A 13,439-nucleotide genomic window follows, 5' to 3' on the forward strand; every position below is an offset into this window, starting at 1 on the left:
TTAAAACTTCACATTTTGCTGTAAAATTATTTTGGTTCTCATATTTCTTTGTTCTGAATTTGATACCGTTTGCTTTGTCTCTGGTGAAGCTCAGTCTTTTTATATTTAATTTAACTTTGTATTAAATTAATGCTTTAGATAATGAGCGGAATTCAAGCTGTGATTGGTCAGCTCCCTGTTCCTGAGGTGGCGGCCATTTTGGATCTGCAGTTTCCGTTTCCGGGGGTTTGACTCTGTTCTGTCAGTGCAACTACAGCCTCCACTCTTGTGCGCTCGTAGAAAACGTATCCTAATGTGACAATATGCAAATATGTAAAAAAATATATTTAATATTTCAAAATGTTAAAATACAAATAATAGAGCTGCTCAGTTATGGTACAAAAACGTATTTTTTTATTTGGTCCTAATTGGAGTCAAAGTAGTAGTGGAATAAAACCCCCTGTTAACAAGAGACTTAGAGGCAGAACAAGAGCCATATCTTAACCGTTTTAAATCAAAGTTATTATTATTCTCTGTCTTCAGCTCCAAAATGGCCGCTTGTCTGTTCACGGGTTTCAGTCGCATGTTTCCTTCCTGTTTTGAAGGACTTTTCGAGGACTTTCTCTGTTCTAAAGAAACAATATTCTGATTTGACGTTTCCTGGTCCTGACTGAAACCCCTGATCGTCTGTTGTCGCTCCGCCTGAAGCCAGCAGGTGGCGCTGTGTTCTCCTCGCTGCTGTGGAGACGTTTGAATCTGCCTTCGCTCGCCCCGTGACACCGTGTGCCGCCCAGGGCCGAGCGTGGGCCCCAAGTAACGCCCCAGAGGCCACTTCTGAACCGTGTTCAGCCTTAGTTACTACTACTACTGCTACTGCTACTGCTACTGCTACTGCTACTGCTACTGCTACTACTACTACTGCTACTGCTACTGCTACTGCTACTACTACTACTACTACTACTACTACTACTACTACTACTACTACTACTACTACTACTACTACTGTTACTAGTCCTGTCCCGATAACAAACGTTACAGAAAATATCTCGATAACGATCATGTTGAAACTAGGCCTACTTCATCCTTCAAACCCTTTTCAGAGTGAACCATATTGTTAAAAACACAGGCTGCAACAAATAAATAGCAGAATGAAACACTAAAGTCATTAATTAGTATGAATAATGTGTCATAGATCTCCATTATTCGACCCTTTGCAGCTTATATCCACAAAAAAAGAATACATTTTCCTGTTATTACATTGAACATTACACACTATGAAATTGAGTCCCAAAAATCGTGATCCATCTGATTCACTGATTACACATCACATTACAATGTGATGTAATGATGTATCAAATGATACTGTAATTATCAGGACCATTATTAGACACATTATTTGGGAGCTTTAATGCCTTAACTTCTCTTTTCATGGGATGCACTTTTATTTGTTGTTGGGTTTTTTTCATCTCTAAAATGTTATTATAAAAATGACCATCTGTTCTTTTATCTCTGGCCCTGCTGTTTCTCTTCTTTCATTTTGAAAGAGAAAAAGGAAAATTTAAAGAAGGAAAGACACAGTAATTATCGTGACAGGCCTAGAAGCTGTTAATCCTGCATGATCCTTCTGTAAGAGCATGTTCTGTGTGAGAATAACGGCTTTTTCTCTCGTTCTAATGTCGTTTCCTCCTCATAAACTTCCTGGAGTTGTGTTTTGTTTCATTCACATGTTTCAGTTGTTTCCTGTTGCTCAGGTTTTTTCTTTCTGAGCTGAAAAAATAATTTTGGACGATTGTTGTGGAACAAAAACCCAAATGTGGAACTAGGGTTACACAATATTGTATATTTTATTAGTATTTATTTATTATGTATAGGGGAAGAGCTCAATGAGAGGAGCTCTTTTTCATGGGCCCCGTGTTCAAAAACACATGAAACAAATAACTATCAAGTTCCAAGAATAAAACATGAAGTTAACAAATACATAAACAGATACAATATATACTACACGTTCTGTGGGTAAGGTTTAACTATTTAAATTCATAAACTGGCACAAGATTATCCCATTTCAGGAGCATATGTGTTTTGTGCTGTAGAAATAGAGCCGAGTTGCTGAAAGAAAGTTTTCCAAATTCTATTTTGATTCTGTAAAATAAAAATGTCCAGAGACCTCAATCCATGAATACTTGATCTGATGTTCAGAAAATATGTTAAATCAGGCAAAATGCCAACTAGAACCTTCTACACAAACACAAGGCAGTGCTGTTCTCGTCTACTTCAAAGTATAATTCACAGTGATGAGTTCTGTCTCCTTCTCCTGTAATGAACCTCAGAGCTGAACCTCAAACCTCAGAGCTGAACCTCAGAGCTGAATGATAAACCGAGCTCAGAGGTTTTAACACTCTTACTGTAGAATGCAAATATATAATATCACCATAATCTAATAATCTAGAACTGAAAGAAATGTGGCCTGGATGAACTGTTTTCTACAATAAAGAGGAAAATATGTTTTATTTTTAAAGAAGAATGACAATCTGGCTTCAAGATTATTTGTCAGCTCTTATATGTGTTTGTTGAACATAAACTTTCAGTTGACTGGTGCAGTCATTTGAATTTTTAACATGTAGAGATGGGCTCATATACATCTGTTGTTCTAATCCCTCATGTTCCATTGTAGAAAAGACTCAGTTGTATCATCTGAACATCCGAGATGAGAATCTCAAATGTACATTTACGTGGATAATGTTTTCAAGAATTTCTACTTCTCAGAGTACTTTTCTTGCAGCACACTTTTATTCCTACCAGAGCTCTGGAGTAAAAGTATTGGTTCCTCTTCCCACTGAGTGAATCTACAAGTGACAAAAGCTTTGTGTTGACATTACATTATTTGAAAATGTATTTGCTCCCTCAAATATAACACCAGATGTTGAGCATTTTTTTAAAAATACATTACATCAATATATTTACTCATGTTATTCTGTACTTCTCCAACGTTTAACTCTTACTTACTAGTAGTACATTTACTTGAGTAATATCATTTTAAAGTAGCTTTACTCTTATTCGAGTACATTTGACCTGACCACGCATTATTATCCCACCACAAATTCAAACCCTAAAAACCTCAAACACTCCCAATACAAGGTGTTCCTCCTGATCTAAACCTCCTCCAGGATTCAGGACTTCCTGAGTCCTGACCAATCACCCTGAAGTGGGCGGGGATAAGAGCAGAGGGTTTTCCAGGTTTTCTCCAGGTTTGATTTGGAAACAAACTTCAAACACATTCAAAGAGAAGGGTCCGTTTGCAGAACTGCATTTGTGTCGTAGATTAAATATTTATGCTGTCATTATACCAGATGTTTGTGAATCATCTTTGGATGTAAAATATGAGTTTGTGCTTTTTCTAGAAACAGCGGAGTACAGTGAGCAGGACTGGAAAGGGACTAAAGGACTAAAACTAGTCTATACTGAACCAGAACGTTTTCTTTCCTCTAAAGCCGGACTAAACCAGGACTCAGGAAAAAAAAACAGGTTCCATTTGATTAAACCTAGTCCTGGTTCTGTCTGTGGTTTATCTCTGTCTTCTCTTCATTTCTACTCATATAAAACCAAATTAAACTTGAATCTTGTAAAAATGTGAAATGCTATAATTAATAGAATCTGTGTATTTTTGCCTGTACAAAGTGAATATTCACAGTTTAAATGTTCAGATGCATTTGTGCTTGTTCAATAAAAAGGTTTCATCATGTGTCATTACAGAACAGGTTTTACTGCGGCAGACTCCAGAACAAAGTCGGGATCAGCTACTCCACTTTTAATTTGAGGTTAAGTTAATAAGTTCGTGAATAATAGTTCAGATAGACTAAAAGGTGTTTTTTAAAAATAAGACCGACTTTAAGATGACAACCAGACAAGTGAACCATTGGAAATGTTGCCTTTGAAAGTTCCGATAACTCCTTCCCTTTAATAAGACTTCGAACATTAATATTAACTTTGAATAACATGTTTGAATTTTTCAAATTTTACAGTAGAAAAATGACTTGTTTGGGTCAACAAAAATTGGTCGGAGGGCCACAGTTTGAACACCCCTGTCTTAGACGGTCAGAGACGCTGATGCCTGAGCGATGAGAAACTAAAACATGTGGTCTTTATACGACCACATATAAAGAACAATCTTTATATGAACAACTGTCACTTCTGGGACCACGACTTCATACTTCTACTCGAGTAACATTTCACAGTGAAGTTACTTTACTAATCCACCTGCCTCTGCCTGTGTCCTTGGGCAAAGCACTTCACTCGCTCAGAGCGGCCAAGTCCAAGTTTAAGGCTAAAGTGCACTTCATTTATCTGGAAATATATTCACTTCATATTCTAATAAATAAAGAGCAAAGGTTGAATTCAAGTTTTTGTATTTTTATTGAGTTCACTCGAAGTTAGTTTTCATCAACGTTGACCGTCTGCAGACCTGGAGACACAAAGGTTAGATTAGCAGCACATATACACTTTGTCAAATCAAGATTAAAAGGTGCAGAATGTAACGTTCTGGAGGAGCATTTCATTCATTACGAGTCCCTTTGTTTGATAAATGAAATAATGAGACCACCAGAAAAGTAACAGGTGGAAACTGCAGGAGGCTGAAGATCATTTTGTACAACTAGAATAGCCACATTTCACCTAAAAGCACAAACAAAGACTTGATTCATATTGAACAAAGTTTATTAAGCTTGATTCTGGCTTAGTAACGACTCGTTTAAGTATTAGTTAAATAATTGCTGAAATTGAATCTTTCTTAATAAACTGCTGCTCTTAATAGTTCACCATGACGACGGTCTTTGTTCATGCCTCGCTAAAGGAATAACTGACTTATTAAGTGTTAATATATAAATGTAAAAAGCATTACAACTTTTTAAAACCGCCCAGGAGCTTTGACATTACGGAGAAGACTCAAATCTGAGCTTTAACCTTGTAGAGGTTTAAACTACAGGGCTAGTGGGTTTCCATGGAGACGGCATACCTTTGCATGTGGTGACGGGGACATAGGTGACCAGCGTGTACAGCTTGTTTGGAGAATCCTCGTCCTCATTTCGTTTCCGGGACAAACGCACTCGGATCCTGTACGGAACGTTCCTGGAAACAATGAAGACCAATGAGTTTGTGCCTTAATTTACTCTAAAACACATCGACACATATCATTTGCATTTATAAAACTGAAATGTGTTTTAATGTCGTTTGTATTCGACTGTGGAAAGTGTAAAAGCCAAACCAGGGACAGGAGTTGGAAAATTAGCACTTGCTTTGTTTTATAACTGTTTGACTGCAACGCCCCAAACAAATAAATACACATTACTTTTTGGACTGTAAGACACAAGCGTTTGACACTGTAGAAGAAGAACAATCAGACTCATTCACGGAGAAATGAGTCTAATGAGGAAGTGAATCTAGTTCTGAAGTTTAGAACCTGCCGCACTGAAGTGAGACTTTCCTGACCATCTTTCTGTGTAAATATCTCATGTTACATCGTGGGCACCTGAGGCTTATTGACATCAATTTGGTTGGAGCAGCTTTTATTCATATGCGCTGTATAGCCTGAAAAGTACAGTATATAGTATAGCTGTTTGAGTCCTTTTAACAGAATACATACAACAGAATAAACAATAAGTTTTGTCAATGAAATTGTATTAAACCTGATGTCTTTATACTACAACTTGAGTTGAAACACGTGTTCTAGTTGAAATACCTGATGCCTTTGCTCCACACGGCCTTGTTGAGGCGAGTGTCGATCCTCACGTCTGGAGTTCCCATTTCTTTCACGGCGAACTTTCGGATTTCTTTAATGGCACGAGGAGCTCGTCTCTTGAAGCCGCTACACACAAAAATATTAACTTTGTCAACAAGTTCTATTTTAGAACAGACTTTAACTATCCCAAACACAGCAAACTCATGTTTCTACTGGACTGGAGAAAAGTTACATCTGAACCAGGACTAGAGCTGAAGGACGGCACGCGTCAAACACTAAAGTAGGTTTGATTCTCTTCGATCGTCCTTAGGCAAGACACTTAACACAGCCTCAAAAAGTCAGTCTGACTCAGTCACCACAGAGAGTGGAACAAAAACACCCGAGTAAAAACAGTAGCTTTGAGAAGCCTCGTAAAGCTTTACATTATTAATAAAGACTGGCTAAATGAGGACTAGGCAGGACAAACCCGGGGATTTAATCAAGATCGATGTCGTTTTGACACATTTAGATAATAATTTTAACACAGACTTAAAATAAGGCTTACAAAGAAAATACATTCAAGTTTCTAAAGGATATCTTAATAATCCCAGTTCAGTTTCCTGTAAACACACGTGTGCACTCACATTCCATGGATGCGTTTGTGCACATTGATGGTGTACTCTCGAGTCACGACCTCGTTGATGGCTGAACGCCCCTTTTTCTTCTCTCCTTTCTTGGTTGGGGCCATCTGCACAAAAACAATTACATTTAAACTAGTTATTATAATATATATATATATATATATATATGCATTGTAGTTTCTCTGCAAGTCTGTACAGCCAGCAGGGGGTACTTCAAAATTATAGTTTATAGAGTATCTAACCATTTAAACGTGAGCGATCCTTTGTTCTAAATGCATCCTTGTACCAAACATCATTTCACATAATCAAGCTGCAACGATTAATTCACAAAAAAGCATTTAGTGCCTGGATCATTCAGACCCTAAAACACATTCAAAAAGACTTGACAAGAACATCACATATCTGTTACCGTGGGCTTCCTCCCATCATATAACGACATGCGCGTGGTAAATTGGCCCTAGTGAGTGAATGTTTATCTGTGTTAACCCTGTAACGAGCCCTGTCCAGGGTGAGCCCCGCCTAAGGCCCAAAGTCACTGGGATAGGCTGCAGTCACCAGAGTAGAAGAAAATTAATGAATGAAAAACAAAGTGTGATCAATATGCAACAGAAACAACCAGTTTTGTCAACTGCTAAAATAATGGTTAATTGCCGCCCTAAAATCACAACTTTTGTCAAATGCTTGATTTACACATTCTGTATGTACTTCAAATGAGCAAGTGTGACTTTAATATTTAAGATTAGGACATGAAAAAGCAAAACCTGGGTCAAGTGGACTGTATAAGACAAATTAGGTTCAAGCTTTAGACCCAGTTTAAGTGATAAAACAACTGACCGTTTGTCCAGTTTTAATGACAATCCATTAGGTAAAGAAAGCCAATAAATGTATTTGAACCGGCCTCTGAGATCACTCGCATGTATCTGAATTCTGACAACAAAAAACATCTTTTATTTGCTCCAAGTTTGTACAAAGAACTTTCATTCTTGAAATGCTCAAACAATTGAAAAGAACTCGCCACATTTGGAAGCACGTAACTCTGGTGCAAATAATACAAACCACTGCTCGGTAATACACTACATTTTATGGATATATAAAGAAGCTTGACACAGGCCAAACGACAATAAAGCGTGTAGCGCTGTAACTGCTGTACATTTATTCTAATATACAAGGCGGAATGTGTGTAAAATGTGCAGGTCAGAGCCGCTCGGTTATCCACAAGCTCCATCGCCGCTAATCCTTTATATGTCACATTTCCACGGTCAAACTCCACCACACGGAGCCGCCGCGTCTTTACAACATCATATCTGATGTTTTTGTGGTTAAAATCGTGTTTAAAACGTGAGGATGGCATTAGATTGAGAGAAATTAAAATCCATATAAAAATACTCACTTCGGCTATGTGCGAGGCGGAAGTCAGAAGGACGGAACAGACGCAGAGGATTCTGGGTAAAGAAGAAGGTCCGTCATTAATTTAGGTCCGATGACACGTATACAAAGTATAAATAGTTTCCGATTCTGCTTTCTCATGATATTCATTTGTTAAACATTAAAAACAAACACACATTTTTATATTTTTATGATTTATTGATTATGTGATAATGTTTTCCCAGAGGACCCGAGCTCGAAAGGGGAGGGTGAGGTGACAGGTTTATATATATATATATATATATATATATATATATATATATATATATATATATATATATATATATATATATATATATATATATATATATATAAATAAATACATATTATATATATATATATATATATATATATATATATATATACATTTATTTATATATATATATTTATATATGTATATGTATATATACATATGTATATACCAATATATATATATATATATATATATATATATATATATATATATATATATATATATATACACCCAATCATCATATTCTATACTGTTTAGTGTCTTCAGTTGATATACAGCAGTTAAATATCTTACATTTAGGCAATAGCAATTCGAATTCGAGTTATTTTCATGATAATATTTATATTTTGGGACATAAAGTCTGAAAAATAGATTGAGCAATTAAACGAAATAATAAAACGTATTTGGGTGCAGATTGGTCAGTGTTGTTTTGAGCAAACTGACTCGAATGTTTCCTTTCTAAAGCAAACCAATATAAATTTCTAATACGTAAACACATGACTTGAATAACAAACCCTTTATTCTAGATTTTTCTCAGACTTATTTAAAACATTGGGTGTGTTATGTTTGACAAAGTATACATCAATACTTTTATTTGCTCATTACATTGTTCAGGTTTATTTTATTTTTTTTAGCAATTATACATCTGCATCTTTATTTTGTAATGACCAGAGCTCAGACTCATTACAGTTCAGTTCAATGTCTTTCGGCCCAAAACATAGTAAGCTTGTAATTGCATTTACCTTTAGATTTACATTGTAATGTAAATATGTACGGTATATATAATTTTCCCTCTACACCTTTCTAGTTATGAACTACACAACATTCATTCATTTTCTACCGCTTGTTCCTTTTCGGGGTCACGGGTGACTGGAGCCAGTCCAGCCCAGTGACTTTGGGCATTAGGCAGGGTGCACCCTGGACAGTGGCCAACTCGTTGCGGGGCCAACACAGACATAGACATTACAGACAATCATTCACTCTCACATTCATCCACTAGGGATGGAGAGAACCCACAGTAACACGGGGAGGACATGCAGACTCCACCAGAGAGATCATGTGATGTTGGTCTGGCCCGGGAATCAAACCCATGATCTCCTTCTTGGGAGGCAGGAGTGCTAACCGCCTTTGCCACCGTGCACCCAAAACTACACATTTGCATTAAAATGTTATATTTTAAATTAAATTTCAAAATTCTTTAATTTCAAACAGCTAAGCTTACAATTAATATCATATATGAATGTATTGCTCATTCTATATATAGACACCGACATAAGTGAAATAAAAAAGTGCTCTCAATGATAAACAAAAAAAAAAGACGAACAAAAACAGCCATTCTCAACATCAACCTTTTAATGCAGGGTTTATGCACAAAATGGAAAACAAATGGTTAATGTGTTACAGTAAAAAACAGCTCTAAAACACGGTAAAGTTTGTGTTCTAAATGTCTTTCGGTTCATGCCACATCGAGACAGAGTCTTTATGGTTGATAACAGTGTCTAAAGAGCTCCAATAATGAGAATGAGGGCTTTTTAAAATCACAATATATCCGTGGGTGAGATTTTAGTCTGAGCAGGAAATACATGTAAACAATGAAAAACAGGCCAAAGACGCTCCACTGTCAGTGCAACAGGATTAATAATGAAAATACCCATCCATTTAAAAATAAATCTTTTGGTTGTTTGGATCATTACTTGTGTGGGAGGCAAAATAACTACAATCTAAATGAAGGCAATTCCTTTAATGAACATTTATACAACTTACTTTCTAACTTGAATGATAAAGTTGTTAAATAAATTAGCCTTGATTTGATAAAAATGTTATTAGATGTTTAAATTTACTCAAAGAGAAGAAAAAAGGTCAAGTTCAGGAATATAAGGCTTATATTTTTTCAAATTTGTTTTTGTTGCTAAATTGCAGGCTTGTTATAGACATGTAAACCCCCCACACGTATAAGCATCTTTAAATGCCTCTTACACTCACAAAAAAATATCCTCGAGTTCTGAAGCTAGATTTTCTTCACAGTTTAATGTCTGAACCTAGTTAGATCTGCGTCTGTTCTACTCATTTAACTTGTGTCAATGTGGTTTATCTTGTGTTGGTCCAGTGATCATTTGTGCATCAGTCTGAGAATGTTTGAGACAACAGCACCAGAGACAAAAATATAACACGTGAAATAAAGACCAGCACCAGTGACAATCAAGTAAGAATGGACCGTGGAAAGTCGGTTAATGCGAGTTGTTTAGTAAATTTTTTGTTATAAAATGTAATATAATATTTTAAGCAGAATACTTTAGAGTTATTGTGCTGCATTGACAGTAAAACATGTTTAAACCTCCTCTCAGAGTTCAAAAGTCCCAAATGTCTCTTCTGTCTCATTGTTCAGGACACACAGACTTCAGCCGGACTGGACTCCAGTTTGATCTCAGTCTCGGGTCCGAGTCCGGGGTCCTGGGGTCTTTCTGGCCCAGATCCTGATCCCGATACGGCCCTCTTAAACAAACGCACACTCATTTGAAAGAGTTCATTATCTATAACGGGAGTCGTCAGGTACTGCTTCGTCAGACCCTGGAAGAGAGAGAAAGCAGGGAAAAGCGATATTTAAAGTACAATACAGGAATAAAAAAACAAACAAATCTAAACCAGGATATACATGTTAGGATATACATGTTAGGATATACATGTTAGGATATACATGTCAGGATATAATGTCAGGATATAATGTCAGGATATAATGTCAGGATATATGTCAGGATATATGTCAGGATATATGTCAGGATATATGTCAGGATATATGTCAGGATATATGTCAGGATATATGTCTCCTTGAACCGACACCTTAACGTGGTGGAGGGGTTTGAGTGCCCGAATGATCCCGGGAGCTATGTTGTCGGGGGCTTCATGCCCCTGGTAGGGTCTCCCAAGGCAAACAGGTCCTAGGTGACGGGTCAGACAAAGATCGGTTCAGAAGCCCTCTATGATGACAACAAGAACAAGTCAGTTTACGTCGCCCGGATCGGCGTCACCGGGGCCCCATCCTGGAGCCAGGCCTGGGATGGGTGCTCCATGGTGAGCGCCTGGTGGCCGGGTCTTACCCCACGGGGCCCGGCCGGGCACAGCCCGAAAGAGCGACGTGGGGCCGCCCTTCCGTGGGCCCACCACCCGCAGGAGGAGCCATAAGGGGCCGGTGCAGAGAGATCTGGGCGGCAGTCGACGGCAGGGGCCTCGGCGACCAGATCTCCAGACACAGAGACTAACTCTGGGGACATGGAATGTCACCTCGCTGGGGGGGAAAGAGCCTGAGCTTGTGCGGGAGGTTGAGCGATACCGACTAGATATAGTTGGCCTCACCTCCACGCACAGTTTGGGCTCTGGAACCCATCTCCTCGAGAGGGGCTGGACGCTCCACTTCTCTGGTGTTGCCCGCGGGGAGAGGCGGCGGGCTGGTGTGGGCTTGCTTATAGCCCCTCAGCTCAGCCGCCACGTGTTGGAGTTTACCCCGGTGAACGAGAGGGTCGCATCCCTCCGCCTTCGGGTGGGGGACAGGTCTCTCACTGTTGTGGCGGCCTACGGGCCGAACAGCAGTGCAGAGTACCCGGCCTTCTTGGAGTCCTTGGGAGGGGTACTGGACAGTGCACCGACCGGGGACTCCGTTGTTCTACTGGGGGACTTCAACGCCCACATGGGCAATGACAGTGACACCTGGAGAGGGGTGATCGGGAAGAACGGCTTCCCCGATCTGAACCCGAGCGGTGTTCAGTTATTGGACTTCTGTGCTAGCCACGGATTGTCCATAACGAACACCATGTTCAAGCACAAGGGTGTCCATCAGTGCACATGGCACCAGGACACCCTAGGCCGCAGGTCAATAATCGACTTTGTTGTCGTGTCATCAGACCTCCGGCCGCGTGTCTTGGACACTCGGGTGAAGAGAGGGGCAGAGTTGTCAACCGATCACCACCTGGTGGTGAGTTGGATCCGCTGGCGGAGGAGGAAGCCGGACAGACTTGGCAGACCCAAGCGCATTGTGAGGGTCTGTTGATAACGTCTAGTGGAGCCCTCTGTCAGTAGGGTATTCAAATCGCACCTCCGGGAGAGCTTCTCCCATGTCCCGGGGGAGGTTGGGGACATTGAGTCCGAGTGGACCATGTTCTCCGCCTCCATTGTTGATGCGGCTGCTCGGAGCTGTGGTCGCAAGGTCTCCGGTGCCTGTCGTGGCGGCAACCCCCGAACCCGGTGGTGGACACCGGAAGTAAGGGATGCCGTCAGACTGAAGAAGGAGGCCTATCAGGCCACTCTGGCTTGTAGGTCTCCGGAGGTCATCGACGGGTATCGGCAGGCCAAGCGAGCCGCGGCTCGTGCTGTCGCAGAGGCAAAAACCCGGGCCTGGGAGGAGTTCGGGGAGGCCATGGAGGAGGACTATCGGTCGGCACCAAAGAAATTCTGGCAAACCGTCCGGCGCCTCAGGAGGGGGAAGCAGTGTCTCACCAACACCGTTTACGGTGCGGGTGGAGGCCTGCTGACCTCGACTGGGGATGTCGTCGGACGGTGGAAGGAATACTTTGAGGATCTCCTTAATCCCTCAGTCACGTCTTCCGAAGAGGAAGTAGAGACCGGGGACTCGGAGGCTGGCTCATCCATCACCCAAGCTGAAGTCACTGAGGTTGTTCGCAAACTCCTCGGTGGCAGGGCTCCGGGGGTGGATGAGATCCACCCTGAGTACCTAAAGTATCTGGATGTTGTAGGACTGTCTTGGTTGACACGTCTCTGCAACATCGCGTGGCGTTCGGGGACCGTGCCTCTGGACTGGCAGACCGGGGTGGTGGTCCCTCTGTTCAAGAAGGGGGACCGGAGGGTGTGTTCCAACTACAGAGGGATCACACTCCTCAGCCTCCCGGGTAAGGTCTATTCCAAGGTACTGGAGAGGAGAATCCGGCCGATAGTCGAACCTCGGATTCAGGAGGAGCAGAGTGGTTTTCGTCCCGGTCGTGGATCACTGGACCAGCTCTATACCCTCCATCGGGTGCTCGAGGGTTCATGGGAGTTTGCCCAACCAGTCCACATGTGCTTTGTGGATCTGGAGAAGGCTTTCGACCGTGTCCCTCGGGGTGTCCTTTGGGGGGTGCTCCGGGAGTACGGGGTCCGGGGCCCTTTGCTCAGGGCTGTCCGGTCCCTGTATGACCGGAGCAGGAGCTGTGTTCGCATTGCCGGCAGTAAGTCAGACCTGTTCCCAGTGCATGTTGGACTCCGCCAGGGCTGCCCTTTGTCACCGGTTCTGTTCATAATTTTTATGGACAGAATTTCTAGGCGCAGTCAGGGGTCGGAGGGTGTCCGGTTTGGGGACCACAGGATCTCATCTCTGCTGTTTGCAGACGATGTTGTCCTGATGGCTCCATCAAACCCGGACCTGCAACATGCACTGGGACGGTTT

The 13,439-nt window shown here is 41.0% G+C and overlaps 2 protein-coding genes across 8 annotated transcripts in view; both read right to left on the bottom strand.

Annotated features, from left to right (window-relative positions):
• Positions 1–4,370: 4,370 nt before the first annotated feature.
• rpl31 (ribosomal protein L31) lies at positions 4,371–7,794 on the bottom strand. The gene is made up of 5 exons (XM_072450504.1): positions 7,721–7,794; positions 6,334–6,437; positions 5,711–5,836; positions 4,988–5,100; positions 4,371–4,438 (listed from the first exon to the last, which is right to left on the bottom strand). Exons 2-5 carry the CDS (start codon positions 6,435–6,437, stop codon positions 4,407–4,409), a joined length of 375 nt encoding a protein of 124 aa, XP_072306605.1. The 5' UTR covers positions 7,721–7,794; the 3' UTR covers positions 4,371–4,406.
• A 1,549-nt stretch (positions 7,795–9,343) lies between these two features.
• zc3h13 (zinc finger CCCH-type containing 13) overlaps positions 9,344–13,439 on the bottom strand; it is a 29,821-nt gene continuing 25,725 nt past the window's right edge. For all 7 annotated transcript variants that reach the window (XM_072448165.1, XM_072447831.1, XM_072448243.1 and 4 more), the window contains one exon: positions 9,344–10,576. In XM_072448165.1, the coding sequence (XP_072304266.1) occupies positions 10,391–10,576 (186 nt within the window). In that variant the 3' untranslated portion in view covers positions 9,344–10,390. The remainder of the gene's footprint in view (positions 10,577–13,439) is intronic.

Source organism: Eucyclogobius newberryi, unplaced genomic scaffold (genome assembly GCF_026437365.1).
Source record: "Eucyclogobius newberryi isolate DKJ021-1_F unplaced genomic scaffold, fEucNew1.0.hap1 SCAF_1, whole genome shotgun sequence".
NCBI classification, from domain to species: Eukaryota; Metazoa; Chordata; class Actinopteri; order Gobiiformes; family Gobiidae; genus Eucyclogobius; species Eucyclogobius newberryi.